This window comes from Zonotrichia albicollis, chromosome 3 (assembly GCF_047830755.1).
Source record: "Zonotrichia albicollis isolate bZonAlb1 chromosome 3, bZonAlb1.hap1, whole genome shotgun sequence".
NCBI classification, from domain to species: domain Eukaryota; kingdom Metazoa; phylum Chordata; class Aves; order Passeriformes; family Passerellidae; genus Zonotrichia; species Zonotrichia albicollis.
In genome coordinates, this window is record NC_133821.1 from 71,776,870 (window position 1) to 71,796,256 (window position 19,387).

General features: G+C 38.0%; 1 protein-coding gene across 11 annotated transcripts in view; it reads left to right on the forward strand.

Moving 5' to 3' along the window:
• Window positions 1-19,387, forward strand: part of PTPRK (protein tyrosine phosphatase receptor type K) — a 380,786-nt gene that overhangs the window by 65,460 nt on the left and 295,939 nt on the right. For all 11 annotated transcript variants that reach the window (XM_005487730.4, XM_014267528.3, XM_074537837.1 and 8 more), the window contains exon 2: window positions 17,347-17,469. In XM_005487730.4, coding sequence (XP_005487787.2) covers window positions 17,347-17,469 — 123 coding nt within the window. The remainder of the gene's footprint in view (window positions 1-17,346; window positions 17,470-19,387) is intronic.

Here is a 19,387-nt window from a genome sequence, read left to right on the forward strand (position 1 = left end):
TATCAAAGAATGAAGATGTCCACTTGTTCCTGCTGGCAAAAAAAGACAACTCTCTTCAGAGTAGAATTCATATAAAAACTTTCTGGCCTAAGGGAAAAGGTCTTTAGTTCTTTTTGTCTTCTGCCATCTGAACTGCTTCTAATAGTCTTTCACTATTTCTAAACAAGTATGGTTGGATTTGGTGGTATAAAGTTCATGTATTCTTCTGTATTTCCTCTCTATAATGTACAGATTTAAGGATGATGGGGTGAGCTGAGGAAATGGCCTTGCTTCATCGGTATGGTGAAAGTTCCTTTTCTTAAAACCCTGCCAGTGTATCCTGACAGTGCTATTCCTACTCTAGCAAAGGAGATTTGAGGATTAAGTGGGATCCTGTCTTTTTGTGGGTTTTATTTGCCAATTGATTCAGAGTTAGTGAAGATTCTCTCTTCTGTTATTTTTATAAGTATTAATTGCAAAACTATCATGTGGTGGGTAGTCATATGTCTTGAATAATATTTGAGAACACTTATCTTGCCTGCACAAAAAATTATAATGGATCTGGACCTGTATGCCTTTTTGTAACTGAATGCTGAAGCAATGAAATTTTTTTCTGACAGTCAGTCTCCTTCATGTTGGGTTGCCTGTTAGCTAATAAATTAATTTATTTCTAGCACTTTAGCTTTTTAATATTTTCTAATTCTCTAATTTATGGATTGAATGTAGTAGTATTGAGTGGGTTGAAGTGGATGGATTAGAAGGCTGGTAGCAAAATATTTCTGGCAATCAGCTTTCAAATTTCATTACTGCTGCTGTTGATGTGTGTGTAAAAACCAAACCACAGCAGTTTTTGGAAATGAAATGTCTTGCATTAGGCTGTGACTGCTCTGGGTTGAAGCCTGTGCTGTGTGAGTTTGTTGCTGGCCATATCTGCATGCAGCTGTGCTCCACTCAGCTGGAATGCAGTTGGGTCCCAGGCTGCCTGTGTGCACCAAGGGCCACTCTGGCCAGCATGCAGGTGCTTTGGAAGCATCCTGAAGTAGTGAGGCTGAGTAAAACCTCATTTCTGTGTCATTTCTTGTCCTTTTCTAGTGAATTGCTGCTGACCAACTGTGACGTGACAAACCTGGCAGTAAGTAAGAAAAAAACCGTGATGTTTGATACCAAAACAAATCTGGGTACAATAAGTCAGATGAGCTTTCAGTCTTTGTGACTGTTTTAGCAAATGTGTATTCAAAGTGAGCAAATGGCAGAGCAGTGTGACTCAGCAGTGGCAGCTGGGGTAGGGATGCCATCTGTAGTCTGAAATGACACTCAGAGTAGTGGGGAGTCGCACGAGAGCTACGTGCAAGGTAGGTGGGCCCAGACTGATGCAGGATATTCAGTCTGTACAGTAGCAGCACTGAACAGCAGATGTCCAGAGAGTATGAGGGATCCCTGGGTAGATCCAATATTGCTGCTGTGTAGGCTATTATTGTGATTTTTGGGCTTAGAGGGAGGGTGCTGCATCCAATTTTATCAGGTGGCCATAGTAAGTCAGAGACCTACTGAGAGTGTTGCTGAAAGAGAACCGATGTGGATTGTTTTGTTAGAACTCTTTTTTGGAAATGCTCTGCTACTGACTCACAAAAGCATTTCTAGAGATGGAAAATATGCCAATTGCAGTAAGAGCACGCTGTAACTGCCAGTTTGCAATTCCTGCTTCCCTCAGGATTTAAAAAGTATTAACAATAGTTATCTAGACAGAAGACACCAGCATAGATAACTACTGTGTGGATTGAAGGGTAACACCAATTAGAGCTTTGAAAATGTGGAGCATGTGTGCTCATACCCACTCTTATGATCTGTTCTGTTGAGCTCTTCTTGCAGAGACTGAAAACAATTGCTGGTGTTGCAGAGCAGGAATTTAGGGATTATTCTGGATAGATTTGTTAGTGGACTGTCTCAGTGTACCTCCTAAATGGCATCAATCATCAGCATATTCTGATATAAGTCTGCAAAAGGGTGTGTCAAATTTAGGACCTCAGAACACAGCCAGTGCTAAAAATTAGCTATGCCACGTTGACTAGTCTATGAGATGGATTATTAGAGAATCTTGCAGCAAATCTGAGGGGTGATTTTGTTCTACAAAATATAACTCATCTTGATGCAACTGATCTTGGCGTCCCTGAGAATGAATTTTTACATTCTTTTTTGTTTTGTTTCTTATTTCAAAGGAAAGTGTTTAGAGAATGGAGCTAGGCTCTTCTCAGTAGTATTTCTCTCAGCTGAGCAATACAACCAATGTCAGAAACTGATTCACAGGAAGTTCCACCCAAAATGAAGATGAACTTCTTTGCTGAATAGGTCACCATGCACTGGAACAGGTTGCCCAGAAAGGCTGTGTATTTTCCTTCACTGGAGATATGCAAGAACTGTCTGGACAGCATTCTGAGTAACATGCTCTAGGCTGACCCTGCTTGAGCAGGGGGGTTGGACCAGATGATCCACTGTGATCCCTTCCAATCCACCCCATTCTGTGATTTATCCTGATTTGAAGGCGATTGTTTCTGCCACCAGAATGTGATAGTTCTCTTCAGTGAGAGGGCTGTGGACAAGAAAGATGTTGTGCTAATGGGATCAAAATGGTGTTGATATGCCTCAACTTTCCCCTAACCCCTGAAGCATATTTTCCTTCCTGGATCACAAAAATGAAGGCTGTCTCTAGGAGTTTGCAGCTGTAATGATGTGTTGGTGTCTACCAAGTTAACTCTAGCTGGTACCAATTTGGACTGGAAGATGAGGAGTGTTTTCCATATAACTGGTCTGTATAAAGATCAAAGCAAAAGAGTAATGTTGGGTCGCCAGTCACTACAGAGAAGGTGCTGACAAATGTCTCCCTCTGTCCTTGGATAGTAAAAGATGTGCTGGCAAAGTAATTTTCAATTTTCCTTGCTCTGTAGATGGTATGAGATGCAAGCAGTGTAAGACTGCAGAACAATGCTGTTGGCCTCTTGGTGTGGCTCTCAGCTCAGAGCTGTACTTGCACTTCATTCTCAACTTCAGAGATGGTATCAGGGCAGCTATAACTAAAATATCTTTAAAAAAGTCTAAAAGGTTGCATTTTGTTAGCCACCCACAACACTTGTGCCTTTGCCAGGTTGACCATTCTGACTCTTAAACAGATGTTGTTGACAACTTTGAGTATATGGTAAGGTTTCCTCTTCCCCACACTTGATACCTATGGGCAACTACAAGGAGGAAGCATATACAACCAAAGGGTTTGCTTTCCAAAGCCTCTGTGCTTTCTCATCTCCCTCTAAACACATCTGTCTTATTTCTTATTCTAGCAATGAGTCCTGTAATCTTCTTTTTTTTTTTTTTCTTTTGGTGCTTATTTAACCCCTCATTCCCTCTTCCCCTCTAACCCACTGTGCTGTTTTAACTGTCTAAACCAGCGGCAAGCAAATCCAACAGCAGCAACAGAGGAATGGGTTTCTGCCAGTTGCTGCCATGAGTTTTGTTGAGTTGAATCGGCTGGCTTTCTCTAAGTGGGCATAAACAATGAAAGGTAACAAAAATAAAGTTTGTTCTTTGAAAATGGAGAGAGAGGAAGTGAAAGTGGAATACAGCCAAAGACTTTAAAAAAAGTCTTTTCAGCAGCACTGTGAATAGATAAATGTGGGAGAAGACTCATTTATCAAGGGCAGAAAAGAGACACCAAAGTGAACGGGTTAAGGGGAGATGAAAGCTGGAAGAGAGTGTGTCTCAGAGAAGCTTTTTAGTTATCCTTCAAAACCTGTGTATGGCAGGAGTGAAGGACACATGAAGAGGCTTGAAGGAACATGTCAATATTGAATGATGGTACCTGTGATACTTGAGAAAAGAAGTGCTGACCTGAGATCAAGTGTGGAGTGAAAGAGTAAAAGGGTGGTTGTAACTTGTGCTGCTCTTCTCTTAGAGTGTCAGAAAGGCAGGCTGAGGTTCAGTTTAGACAGAAGGAGACCACTTCAGATGAGGGGTATGATGGAGTCAACCCCACAGAAAAAGGGCTTGCAAGTGTATTTGTACGTGAGGACACACAGAGGTGACATGCAAACAAAAACATCTGGAGTCTGTCTTTGTTCCTTCAAAGTATATGCAAGGAGGGGACAGAACCTCACCATGCTTGTGGGTGATATGGGTTTGTACTTCAACTTGAATCAGCCATTCTCAATTTTCAGTACCTGTCACTTCTTTTTTCTTAACAAATTAATGGTATGAACAAAACATAGCTGTTTTTCCATTGTCTCATACATGTTTTGGGGTGTATTGTGATATGGCAAAAAATGAGGGAGGAAAATTTTGGTCACAATTTGAGGCTGTTTTATTACAAGTTGCCTATATCTCTCTGGTACTGACGTGTTTAATTTCAAAATGAGCAACATTTTTATTATGCTTGTTTCTTCATTGCATCCAGATTATGTGTTGGCTATTGAGTATTGATTTCTATATTGTATTAAAATTTTTATGCTTTTCTTGGGTTTTAATCTCTATGAAGTATTTTCTTCTGAATGTGTAGCTCTACATTATGTTCTGTGTTTTAACCTTTAAATGATAACTTGGTAGTGCAGAGCCAATTTTGAGCTTTAAGTTATAATACAGAAAAATTATGAAACAGAGAAGAATACAGCTTTTGTGGAGAGGCTAGTGTTTTTATTTTAATTTTTTGTTTCTGAAAGATTTATTTATAGTGACAAATGATGCAAGCATTAGAACACACATTGTCCACTGAAACAGTTCACAGTTTTTCTTCTGGCTTTAAAAAACCAAAACAAGCCCCAAAGGTGAAGCTCTTTGAATGTTTTCTCCTTCTATGAGGTTTTCATTCTCAGATGAGATATATTAGGAATTTTTAAAATGATACTTTTTAGCAGCTTATCCTGCTGCAGCCCTTCTTTCGTTTCCCTAGAAAATTGCATGCTGTTTTAGGTAATGTCATACCAAAAAATGCTTTGTCATAAACACCTTTGTGAATGTACTACCAAAGGATAACTGAAAAGCTAGTGTGAAAATATGGGCATGTAATACTTGTACATGTTCTAGTTGAATATGTAAATGCCTTGTCTAATTTGCAAAAAGAGAAGTTAGTCTGATAGAGAAGTGTGAGATTTCTTTTCTTTCTTTTCAAATGTTCTCTAAGCCTTTATTATTTCTATTATAACCTTTAGGGTGTGGAAAACTAGAACCACACAAGAATTCTGGATGTGGTTTATAATTTTGTGAAGAAATGTTCAGTATTCTTTTCTAAATTTTCTATTTTAACACTTGAATTATCTTTTAGCTATTATGTAGCATCAAGCTCATGTTTTCCTGAAAATATTTAATTCAGCCTTAAATCTAAAGACTGAGTGGCGAATTTAAGCTCTGACTAGTACTGGCAGTGTCTATCAATGTCTACCAGGACAGTTTTCAGCCACAGTTTTTCTTGCACTTAGCTTCTGTGCAATGCGTAGCATGAAGGGATATGGCTTCACTTGTGTGCTGAAGTGGTAAGATTTGTCAGAATAGTGTTTCTCTGTTCTCCTTGCTGTGCTTTGGGCACTGTGCCTTCAGGACACGCACAGATGATTGGCTTCAAAAGCTATGACTTTATTGCACAGTGTAAAGTAGATCTAACCTTCAGGCTTACACTATTATAAAAAGCCAACCCAGTGAAAATGCTTCTCCATTTAAGAAGTGGAGAGATTAAATACAACTTGTATCTGCTTGGAAAATACTATAATACAGTTAAGTTTTCTTGTAATAGTTAGTTTTATTGGAACTCAAGTGCAGATTTGCAGATAAAAACACAAGTTTAAGATCCTTGAGCTCAATTCCCTGGGAAGCCATAAAATAACATTATATTTGTTTGTTAAATTTTAGTATTTTTACTATTCTGATTATAAATATTTCTACCCTTAAATAGCCATTTCTTGCTGGAAGTATATATGCCTATTGCAATTTCTCTGTTAAGAGTGGTTGTTTAATTGCACAAGTAAAGCGAAGATTAATGGCAGATCAGTAAGTTTTATCCAAAATGATGTGATGATTTGTGCTCTCTGTTCATCAGAGGTCTTGCTGAGGACCAAATCTGATGAGAAAAGAGACACATTATTTGCTTACATGCACAATTTATATTCTAAATCAGTCCAACTGCAAGTAGTGATTTGGCTACAAGATATAAAGGAAGAAAGTGAGTTGTTAGCATCGTGTATATTTCTCTGAGTGTGTTGAAGAGCTTTGCTGTCAGATTACTCTCTCCCAATGTATTCTACCTAAAATATTTTCACCAAAATTAGGAAGTATTTTGATAAATCTTACTCTGCTGAAGAATGAAGTAACGACTAATAGAAAGAGGAGTGTCTGACATGAATCATCCATTTGATTCTGTAGGGCACCTGTAAAGGAAGACTTAGATTTGTAAGCCTAAAGAGGAAAGGTAGAAAACAGAAGATAAAAGAGAAATCTCTATTTCTTTGTGTTTGCTGTTCTCAGCTTGTTTATTATGAAAAGTTTACATATAATTCTGGTATTAATCTTAGATTTTCTGTGATGCTTAATCAATCTTTTACCATAACGTTGCAGAAGGCAATGTTATACATGTCTTTATGATTGAATAAAAGGTGTTAAAGCCAGTAAGGAAATGCAGAGCTTCAATTTGACACCAGGGAAAGTATGAAGCATTGCTGAGTGTCTTAGGTTGCAATTTCAAACCAAGACACTGAAAAAAGTTTAAAATAAGACACCATTTTAATAGGAAATTATGCAAGGGGTGCACAGGAAAGGATAGGCTGCTCCATTTAACCTTGATTCTAGGAAGGTGATGGAACAGCTCATATTTGAAGCCATTTCCAAATCTGTGAGGGAACATCAGTAAATACTGTCTGCTTGGACATCAGTGAGGTTGTCGACACTGTCTTACAAACAGGGAGAGTGCCACAGAGCACAAGGAAACACTTACAAACATTTAAAAAAAATATTGTTATTGTTGTTTTGTTTTGTTTGAGAATTGTTTTGTTTGGTTTTTTTGGTTGTTTTTTCTTTTAACTGTGTGGGTAACTGCACTCTAGCACAGGCTGGTCAGGGAAATTGTGCAATCTCCATCCTTGGGGGTATTGTCTGGGCATGGTCTTGGACAACTGTCTCTATCTAGATGGCTCTGCTTGAGCAGAGGGGTTGGACCAAATGGTCTGCAGTAGTCCCTTCCACACTCAACTATTCTCTGATTTTGTAGATTGGGGCCCGTTATATCTCGAATTTGTTATTTGTTGGTATGTATCTCATTGGATCTTTCACTAAATTTGGAAGCTTAGCTGTTTCCTGTGGATATAGAAAACTCCAATGCTTTCAAAATACATTTGCACTGTTCTTTCTAACCTTCCTTTCACCTTGCTGGATTCCATGAAAAGATATGCCTCATATTAAAGTACTTACCCCTTTTCTTACTACAAAATAAGAAACTAGAGCAGTATCTTCACTTCTGATACACAAAGATTTGGCTTTTAGTTTGGCAGTGCCTGTGTGTGTGAAGGTATATTTTTAAACTCAGTATTGCTCATTGCCCCTCCTATTCATGTGCCCAGGTTTTGTGATTGATTTACTGCTAGATTAATTCTTTATGTACCTTGATGTTATTTCTCAAAAGATCTCTTCTGAGAGGGTCTCATCATCCTCTTGAGACTCTGGATTTATACGATGACTGAACCCTTCCATCATCTCTCTACTTTCTTAGACTTACCTCCTTCTGAGACTTCAGAAATGACCTTTTGTAAAGCTTCTGTCATTTTCAATGCCAGAACTCTTCCATTTCTGTGCATTTAATTTGATCTTCCTTTTTGCATGACAATTTAATATTTTATACACAGTCTTATGGTTACCTCCCCTTAGGAAGTCCTCAGCTTTCATGTTGTCCACATTGATTTTGAGCTCTGTACCCTATCTGTTCCTTGAGCTCTTTTTAAACTTCAGTCTGTATAACTTATGTACTCTTTCATTTACTCATTTGTCTGGTTTCTGCACTGATGCTGTGGTAACTAGTGTTTATTGTGCTCAAATAGGAGACTTTTTCTGTTGAATACTTGCTCCTATTGTTTAGCTGGAAGCTTTTGCTTTTGTCTGTTGAAGAACTTTTAATAACTAATAATAAAAGAGATGAGTCCTAGAACAAACTTTAAATAACTTGTATTGTCCCCTGTCACACTACTTTATGGCTAAACTGTCAAAGTTTTAATAGAGTGGGATGAGATGCTAAAAAGCAGTGCCATGGAAAGGGACCTGGGGGTCCTGGTTGGCAGAAGGTTGAACATGATCCAGCAGTGCCCTGGCAGCCAGGAGGGCCAAGCATGTCCTGGGGGGCATCAGGCACAGCATTGCAGCTGGGCAAGGGATGGTCCTGCTCTGCTGTAAGCTGGGATGGCCTCACCTCGAGTGCTGGGGGCAGGTTTGGGTGCCACAATATAAAAAAGAGATTAAATTATAGAGAGTGTCCACAGGAGAGCAACAAAGATGAGGATGGGCCTTGAGGGGAAGCCATATGGGGATTGGCTGAGGTCACCTGGTCTGTTCAGCCTGGAGAAGGAGAGACTGAGGGGAGACTTCATTGTGGTCTTTAATATCCTTGTAAGGGGAAGAGGAGGAGCACTGATCTCTTTTCTGGTGACCTGTGATGATCCAAGGGAATGGGCTGGAGCTGTGTCAGGGGAGGTTTAGGTTGAATCTTCAGGATCTTCACCCAGAGAGTGGTTGGGCACTGGAACAGGCTCACCAGGGGTGACAGCAGCAAGCCTGCCAGAGTTTAGGAAGTGTTTGGACAATGCTCTGAGGTGCTGGGTGTGGCTCTTGGGGATGGTGCTGTGCAGGGCCAGGTGTTGAGCTCAGTGATTGTGATGGGTCCCTTCCAACTCATCTTACTCAGTGATGTGTAGCTGCTAGGCCTGTTTTTGTGGTTGAGTTGGTGGCATGATTAGTAGAGATAGAAGTTGAGCTGTGGACTTGAAAAAAGGATTTCCAAGCCCTTGTTTCAGCTTTTTTTTTTCCCTTGGAGAATAAGCTGCAAAATAACGTAACCCTCAATTTAGGAAATGTTGTGGTTTTAACGTATTGTTTGTAGGGGTGTCTTCACTTAACACTCCTCCTGACTTTAATTTTGCTCTTATCCGTTGCCTTGTAACAGCATATTGTGAGAATGTTTAGGAGAAATGCCAGAGACTGAGATATCTACATTAGATTTTCTATTGATAAGCACTAACATTGTCTTGGTAAAGGTGTTGTTTTCAGAAGCAGCATTGTAAGACTACATATCCATTAAAAACATCAAAGTAAATAATTTATTTTTGGAACTCCAATTGTGTTCTTGAAGACACAGAACTTTTTTGTGGCATTTTACTATTGGTAATGTTATAAACATATTTACTAATTTCAAGAGCATGATTCCACCCCTTCAAACCCCAATTTTTTATGTTATAATGGTATAATTTCTTGTCACCAGTGCAATTGGTCAGAATTTTGCTCAGCATACCACAGGAATACTGAAGCTTGCAGCCTATAAGCTGAAATATGAAATAGCTTTGTTGTTCTGTGGATGTTTTAACTTATATATCAATGAAAATCTGTACATCATTTCATGAAACTGTTAATTCTTTTCATGGTTTCAGAAATATCTTGTGAACTGAAATGGAAATTGTCTTGATAACTTCAGTTATATAAAAGGGATCTGCATATGTAGGGTTGTTTGCTCTCTGCTGCCTTGCCCATGTCAATGAAGGATGAAAAAGACATTAGGCAGTTGTGACTTTTCACAGCTACCTGTTGTCACCTCTCCAGTAAAGAACAGAAGAACTCCTTTTCCCTGGAGAACAAGAGAAATTTAAAGACACTTTTGTTTAGATTATGTTTTGCTTAGTTTGGAAACTGAAAGTCAGACAGTATAATAGAGATTGTTCTTTTCTCCCCTTTGTCTCTTTTGTTTTTCCATTCTGTTCACTCCTGGTAAACCATAGAAAAGATTCCTCTTGGCAGTGAATATGAAGTTTTTTGAAATTGGAGATGTACAAGCCTTTTCCAGCCTGGGTATAGAGAGTGAGAGAGGCTAATTTAATAGAAGAAATTGAATAAATGGCATGGTCAGGTAGACCACATCTAATTGTGAATCTTCATACTCTTCCAACATTTGAGGCTAAGATAAATGCTGGCATCTTACCCTATAGAGCATAGGAAAGAATGTCTACCTGAAGCTTCACGCATTCTTGAACCTAATAAATATCCAGTTCCTATGTTTCCATTCTAAAAATTAGCTATTATTAAATTAGTTATTTATTAATAAGGAATGTGGAAGAGAGACAATGAAAAGGAATATGCATAGATCAGATTAGATGGTGAGCTTTTTATCATTTTGTCCCCTACTCTTTTCCTTGGCTATGGCACAACTTAATTACTTTTGGAGGGTGGGATTGGTTTTAATTTCACAGTGATTTATAGCAAATACTGATATACGAGAGGTTTGTCCGCTTCCTTCTTAGAAAAATTTATATTTGTAGAGATGTTTAGATTATTTTACTGTTATAACAACACCAACAAAAGCCCTACACCTAAAATATAATAATACTAATTTAAGAATAATTTGCCATATTTCCTATTTTGCTGTTGGTGTTTTTTGAGACTTGAAGTTCCATGTTGAAGTTCGTAAGTTAAGAGGATGATTAAAACTTCCTGATATTAAGAATAAATCTAGAAAAATCTAAAAAAACCATTTGCAGATAGTTGAGTTTAGTTGATTTTTATTGCTATTATCTGAAATCAATTGTTTTATATAATGAATTTTAGTACTATGAGATAAGATTCCACTCTAAGGAAGATGAATATTCTTAGCATTTAGTATGACTTCTCCCTGTAGTGGAGAATCTATAATTCTCCTTAAGTGCAGCTCTTTTCATGCTTATTTTTTTAACACTAAATAGTGCTGCTGATCTTCTGCCTTTTTAGATGCCATAGTTAATTTAGGTTGTTTCAGTGTTACGTTTCAGTTGGTAATACTTAACATAAGCATTTTAACATAAGTCATTAAGATTTATTCTCAAACTGCATTAACATAAATTCTTAGTATAGTCTTAACAGGTGTCGGAATGCTCTGCAGTCAAGGTGTTTTAAAATGCTCATAACAGAAATTATGTAGAGCCATTAGAAGATGAAAACATCCTGTGCTGCAAGGTGTACTGTAATATAAACAGGTAAATTATTGTGGTGTGTGATTTTTAAAAGCAGAACTTCTACCTGGATGTATACCACAGAAAAGACACCTGCTATAGCACCTTTATCTTCAACCTTTGAATTCACTACTCAATGTGAGAAGGAAAAAAAATTCACGGAACTTTTACCTGACATCACAGATCAACATAATTTTGTATTGGGTTCTTGCCAGGGAGCTATCTACTTTAATAGATTTAGAACTATTCATTATGCTTTTACAGCAGGTGGTGGAGAAAAATAAAAGTAGGCTTTTGAATAAAAGGAGAAGATTGTTCCAAGTAGTCATTTGAACTGAATGAGAAAAGTGTATTTAATCCCTACTGTGACACCTTCATACATGGAAGTTCCAAAAGAAACCATTGGTAACTGAGCCCTGTGCACAGGAGAAATTGTGCTGACAGAACGTTCCTGTGTGCCTCTAGTACAACTCTTCTCTTGTGCTCTTGTTTGTTGTTTTCCTCCTGTTTCAATGATCAGCCTGGTCCTAGTGGATGAGTTTCTGGGCTAACAACCAGCTCCTTAAAATGGAGGAGGAACTTTTAAGATATTACTAGTGTGTTTTATGTTTTGCCTAACATCAGAAGGGGTCAGATGCAAAAACAGATCTCAGAACTAAACAGTAAAGCTGGATGCTTTCAACTGTTTCTACACCTGCCATTCTGAGGCTGAAAAAAATCCTTTGCCATGTTAATAGGGTATAGAAAGAAGAAATGGAGAACACTTCTAAAATCTAAATATTAAAACGGGCATATAGACTTTTTGCATGCTATTAGGGAATATTATATTTTACCTATAAGTCAGTAGATCTCCACTGCATCATCCCTATAATGCTATTCATAATACGTGTTATAAGTTTTGTAAATTTAATTTAACGTTGTTGTGCAAACAAATGTTTCTATTCTAAATTGTAGAAGTAACAATCTATAGGAAGTGCAGTGAGAACTTCAGAATTGTTAGATAAAGATCAGTTATTAAAATTCTGAATCAGTTTTTCTTTTCATCCTCAGCTGATGAGCTGGAAGTCCACAGTAAATGGACATCCATTTATCAGTGGCAGTTATTGACACATGCTTCTTCTAGTCTGAAGCTTATTTATATTTTAACCTGGTGAAGAAAAGGTCTGTTTAGCTCTTCTTTCCTGGGTTGTTATAAAGGAGGTAGGATAAATCAAAATAACAGGGCAATGTCAGTACCAAGTGCTGCTGCCAAGGAATTACTATTATAATTTTAAAAAATATGTAATTTATCTTTAAATGTAAATAAATAATTCAAAATAGCTTTTTATAGGTATTTTGGGTTTGTATGGCAAGGTTTGGTGGCTGAGGGGTTCTGTGTAGACAAGGGTGGCTTCTGTGAAGAACTGCCAGAAACTTCCTCTGTGTCTGATAGAACCAATGCCAGGCTCCAAGAAAGACCCTGGCTGAGCCTGTCAGAGACAGTGGTAGTGCCTCTGGGAGAACAGATTTAAGGGGAAAAGTTTTCTGTGTGACAAAAGGTTTTTTAAGATTTGATATTTTTTTTCATTACACTGCTCAAATTTGATTGCTGATAAGTTGAGTGTGGTTTGCCCACAATGGTAATTGGTGAGTGACTCAAAGGTCCTTCAAAATATTTTTCTGTCCCCTGAGGAGGGGATTGATAGAGCAGATTTGGTGGGCACATGGTGTTGAGCCAGGGTCAAGCCCACACAATAGATGATGTGTAAATTCTTGACTAAATGATCTTTATTAAATCTTCATTCAATTTTGGTTAATTTGGGGGATTTTATGATTAATTTTGAGATTAAATTTAGGTTAATCTTGATGACCTTGTTATTAAGCAGAGCTTTAATTTATTTTTTGAGAGTTCAGTGTGGGATATTAATCTTTCTTTCTATAATGAACATTTAAGATTCTTTATCTTTCATGAATGAAAATGGACATGTAGGCAGGAAATTTTTTGAGGCTAGTTTGATTTATCGTGTATCTTTTAGAAGGACATTGAAGGGGAGTGTGTGAGTTCTCGGTCTGTTTAAGCTGAAGTTGATAGCCTAGTGCAGCTTATGAGAAAAGATAATGGATACAGTGAATTGTTGTTTTGCTTGATTTCCATCAAATGTAAATGTTTCCCAAATACTTCACAAGCAACTGAACAAATTTGATTGATCCAAAATACAATTAGTGGTTTGACAAAATAATCATAGACACTTAAAATTCTGTCTTAGTTTTCTATTCCATCTGTTGGTGGGGTGTTTGTTTCTGATGCAGTACCCACTTTTTTCTTTTAGTTTGTCTTTGATTGTTGAGAATGACTTGATGGCTGCTGCCACCACTGCAGGTGTGGCACTTCTTGGCTCTGGTTGATGCTGTCCCACCCAGCTCTTCTGGGCTGTGTCCTGATGACAGTGTTGTTTGAGAGGAGAAGATAGAACTGAGATAGTACTGCTGTGCTTTGAGGCCTCATCAGGTTGCTGAGGTCAGATCGGTCTGGTGTATTATTCTTGATCACTGTTGCTGCTGCCATTTTCTTCAGAAGCATAATCAAAATCTAAGGTAAATGTGGATTTAGGTACTGCAAGATCCAAGAGCATTTGAATGTCAGCACTGTGTTTCCAGCCCAGAGATTGAGCAGAGGTGTACAGATCACTGTGGCAGGATGTGTGTATTGGTAGCAATGGAGAAATTCCAGTGGTGGAGTAGTATTGAAGAAAAATTTTAAAAGTTATACATCAGTGGTAGCTAAAATAATGTGCTGGTCATAGGTATTGGGAGAGTGGTTGATAGTACTGTTTTATCAGTTTTGGGGGAAATTATAGATGGCTTAGTAGGAGATTTGACTTGTCGTTTGTAGGATATTAGCAGGCTTGTTGTCAAAATGTTAGGCAGCAAATATGAATGAGTACTTGAGTTCAGCTGCTGAACTTCATTGGAAGGTAGAGCATGTTCATCAAGCTGATCCATTTTCTTCCCTGAGCAATGCTGTTGCATTATTGTGGACAGTGGCCCAGTAGCTGAATGAGGGTACTAATAAGTCATGACCTACTGTGTACTTTTGTCAGATGTTTGTTGTTATGTTTGAGTAGTTTAAGATTTGATTTAAAATGTAGACAGTTTTGAACAAATGGCTGGGAAAAGAAACATTACTGCAGGTTTCAGCCACCCACCACCTCTTCTCCTTGTGTTTTCCACACAGCATGTTTCACTAGGTTTGTCTCTTACTGCCTGGAGTTATCAAAATAGCATGCAGGCAATTGACTGTTAAAACAGACAGAGAGAGGTCTGAATTTGCCCATGTTTTAAGTCTTAAGGAGTAGTCTGTAGGGGGTTTGAAGTGCTTGGCCTGTCTTGTGTTCTGCTAGATAAAACACTACAGCATTTGCTGTTAACTTGCCTTGAAATGCCTCGGTATGTTGGTAAGAGGTAAGGTGGCAGTGTGCTCCGTGAGAAGCCGCCATTGGTTCAAGGAATGGTTACAGGGTTGATTTTGTGGTGGGTTGATAATCTGTTCTGATAAACTTTGCTCATGTGCATATGATAAATGCACATTTGCTTGTTCTGTGGGTGCAGCAGCCATGATGTGCACACAAGGAGGTTGGGATTGCTTGCTGTGTATTAACAAGCGCGTTGTTATTGCTAATCAGAACTCTGATAACTAAAATTAATAGTGGGCACAAAGACAAGCAATTAAGGACATTCATCTTCCAAATGAGTCTAAAAGATTCATTGGTAGTTTAAATTTATATACTGAGGGCACTCAAACCATTAAAAAGGGTAATGGGTGCCCTGCAGGCATGTGCTTCAAAGCCATATGTCATTTTGGTGCTGGGACAGCAGACTGATAACTTCCCTGTAAAGGAAACTGCTATTCATTTATCAGTAAAATGTTGAAGGAAATGTACATTTTTTTGCTGTAGAGTGATCATAGAAGTGTAAGTTAAATCAAAGTGCAAGATTTATGTTCTAAGTCTTTTTGGCTTTACCATAATAGATATTAATTAGAAAAGTGTCTCACTGGTAACAGAGGGCACTGGAGTTGGGACATTGAAAAGTATAAATATTTCTCTGAGACACAAATATTTCTCTCCTGTCTTGCAGTCTTTGACAGTGACACTGATGTAGTAACCAGCTTAGTACAGGCAATAGAATGTTGTGGTACTTTTTTGCTGCTGTTGATGCTCTGATCATGTTGTCACAGGGTGATGTTTGAGCAAGTGTTGTTAATACAGAGATGCATATGAAGTTTTAAGGGTTCACAGTTCAAGGATTTAACACAAATTTTGCTGCAGTGTAGAATTTTCTTTCTGTGCTGGTGTTGTTCATTCCAGCTGAAACACTGGTTAAAAGATAATTCTGGGAGTACCTGGGTACCCATCTGGCAATGGGTTTTGGTGATGTAGGATTATCTAAAATTTGATTTTGTCAGTCATTCTAAATGAAAATACTTCTACAGATTTGTGGGAGCTATTTGAGTTATCTCTAATTGAAGATGCAACATGATCTCTTGGTGTGGGACACAGTGCAGATTTGCTTATGGAATTTAGTAAAAGGAACTTTCTCTTCCCTATATATGAGCTCTGTGCAAACTCTGTCTGCTATGGCAATACTTGAGTATGCTGTTTTGGGTGGGTTAAAAACATTTTCATTCTCATTTGGGTGATATACATACACATTCTTCCTTTCTTTTTTCTCTAGTCTTTCTGAGTTCCACACTGTGTATATCTTGTACAGAGGGCAGGAACGAGTACAGGCTGTAGCTCTTGGTGGTCCTCAATCTCCCCCTTATCCACCTCCAGCCCATTCACCTCCTGAGTGCAGTGTGAGCTGGTGAGACGCTGTTTGTGCTGTGCTGGTGACTCATCATAGGCAGCACTCACTGGAATCTATTGTAATAAGGGGTTTTTGTTTGTTCTCGAAGTACCTGTCCCATATTTTGTATTTAAAAAGATAGACAACAAAGACAATAAAAATACCCCTGTTATTCCAGGAGCATCTTAGCAAAAGGAACTTTTGTTGTGATAAGCATTGTTATTTGGATTGATGTGCCCGAGTTACTGAGGACAGGGAGAAGAGCAGACATATCTCCCCTGACTTTCAAAAATTGTCTGTAGCCTAATTCTTATATAACTTTTCTAGAATAAAAAATACCATCTAAGTAATGATGAAGGCACTGTTTTTTCTTTCACTCTATCCTGCTATTGCCTTTTGTTTTTGAGTAGGAGAAGCAAACTCCAGGGCTGTGTGCCGTGCATAGAGATAACAGCTGCTGCAGAATTGTGTGCATGACATCTGTATTTTCTTGCCGTTACGCTCTGCTTTTTCTTTGACCAGGCTCTTTTGATTCCTTAGTTTCTTCATTCTCAAGCCTTGATCTTTTTCTGAGATTGAAATTCTTTCCTCTCTCTTTTCCAAGCCTGCTTAATGGCCTTGAGTTAAGAATGGAATAAAAAACTTACTGAATGAGACAGGGCAGACATTACTGTGCTATATGGGAATTCTGTCTTTTTTTTCCTCCCATCATTTGCATTCCTTCCATTCTTCTTTCTCTCTGTCACTTCTCACAACTTTTGTTGTAAGGTTTTTGTATTTGTTGTTTGTGTGACCCTGAAAAAATGCCTTGCTATGTTATGCTAGATTGATTTAGTAAATCAAGATTACCCAATTCATTCTGCAGCAATTATTTATTTTCTAAGTAATTTTAATTAATTTTTCTGACTGTTTTGGGCACAATATTTATCCTTGTTGTCAGTGTTTGGACTCTTTTTGCTTTCAGAGTTTTTGTTTTTCATCTTTGATCTTGGTCTATTATTTTCAGCTTCCCCTGTGGTTTAGATAGCATGTTGCTTTTTGTCACACAGACTCTGAGATAGGTTTCACTTGAATTGGTGACTTCAGGCTATGATTTGCTCTGACAGAAGGTGCTCTTGGGGGAAATTGGTTGTGTGGAGTAGTGATGTTTTTACCAAAGAGAGTGGAACAACTGATGGGTGAGTTGTTTGCAGGTTTTACCTTTGTAAATGGAAGCCTGTGAACTGTGGTACAAGGCTGCGTTGGCACTGCAGTTGAGGTGGGCCCCAGACAAACACCTCTGCTTGACTCTTGGAAAGTCTCTGCTTTCAAATAAACTAATAACAAATGTCTTCTCTAGGAGGATGCACGTTCGATGATGGTCCTGGGCCCTGTGACTACCACCAAGACCTGTACGATGATTTCGACTGGGTGCATGTCAGTGCTCAAGAGCCTCACTATTTGCCACCTGAAATGCCTCAAGGTGAGAAACCTCACAGATGCTGAAGGATAAATTATTATAGAATATATAGAATATGACCTTCTGTCAGAGATCCCCACTTTAACCTTGGTGATGGAGATCATATAAAGGAACAAAAGTAATAAATATAGCAATCTTGGTAATTGAGAAACCTTCTTAGACCAAATGCCCCTTTATAGCTGGGGTGAGGCATAGGGAAGGGAGAAAGGAAGCCATAATTTCCTCTTTATTCTGAGTGGAATTCCTGTTGACTTGAAGTAAAATGCTGTGTTTTATATGACAGCCAATGTATCAATTCAATTATTCAGGCAGGCACTAGAAAAAATGGTGATAAAAGGGATGCATGCAAAAACCTCATACACTGATTCCTTCTTTTCCTCTCCCGCCCCCAACCTCCTATCATCTGAAGGTAATCAGAAAAGCTTGATTTATGGAAATATTGCTGTTGTTAATTACTATTTAGGACAGGTAATGAATAACTGAAGAGGCACAGCCTACATGACCTTGCCTGCTCACCTTTGACGAACAGCTTAATCGGCGCTTCCCAGACAGCATGATATGCTGAGAGAATGAAAGCATTTGAAATTCAGCTACATTTTCCAATTAATAATACATTAAGTAATTAATCATGCAGAGGAGGAAAAAAGGTCATGGCTATTTTATTTGTATCTAAAAGGTTTTGTGAAGTGAGGGATGTGTGAAGAAGAAGTGAGAAATGTTGCCACACAGAAGTAACCTCACCTCTGCACCATTCCTTCCCCTGCATTTTGTGTACTGTTGTGAATTATTAATGGTGGTTGATCTATATAATTTTACTCAACTGCTGCCTAGTGGGTTCCCCCTACTTTGGAGTCACTGATACAAGCAGGTGTTACCATGCCCAAGAACTTGCAAAATAAGTTAATTAAGCAAGACCCACACTTTATTTAATGGACTTCTTGGTGCTTCAGTTTTGCATAAGACAGAATAAATTTAAAAACCTCAACATTTGTGATGGTCTTATATTAAAATTTCAAAACAATATATCCTCTAGAAAGGCCAAAATTAATTACTATTCAGTTTGTGTTTTTCAGAATGTACATGTTTTTTATAAAAGTTGGGGGTATCTTAATTATGATGGAAACACCATTCTGGGAAAAATTAGGTATTTTTAGACCTTTGGTACACCTTGTACAGGAAGAAGAGCAATTTGAGGAATTGTATTTTGAATGAATCTAAATGACAAGATAGCTTCTTGCTTATTCCAAATAACATACCTGTCATCCTTAGGCAGTTCTCGAAGTTAAATGACACACTGCTCTCTGGCATGTGATTTCTTTTCAGTTCTGCTATAGACTCATTTTTCTCTGTGCATAGCACATGCATTCTTTCAGAACAATTTTTTTTTTTTGCATCTGTATGTAAAATTGTGGCTGCTCAAAAAATTCTATCAGAATAAAGGAATTTTTCAGAGATAGACCAAAAGAGATACAGAAGAAGCTCTGATTATTTTTTTTTCTTCACTTGGTCTTCCCATTATAAAATGCTAGATTTCTTGTATCAAACTTTATGTTTGGTGACCGAGATGTGGACTAAAACTAAACTTCAAACCTGTTCTGACCTGATGAGCTTCTCTTTAAGAAGTTCAATGTTTTCAGATTCTGAAGATGCATGCTATACATAGATATTCAAGTTCATTTGTGTTTGAAATAGCATGATTTTAAATTCAATCTGAAAAGGTAACATGGGTGTAGAATGAGTGCTGAATTCTTCTGGTGGATCTGCAGGAAATGGAACAGCAAGAGGTTCAGGCAAAAGCAGAAGGGAATTAACTGTGTGCAGTCATCTGCTTTGCAGTGCTTTAACATTGGTGACCCTGATTACTGCTCATGAAGAAGTTACCCACATAGAATTAGATGTGGTAATTAAAGTATAGGTCAAA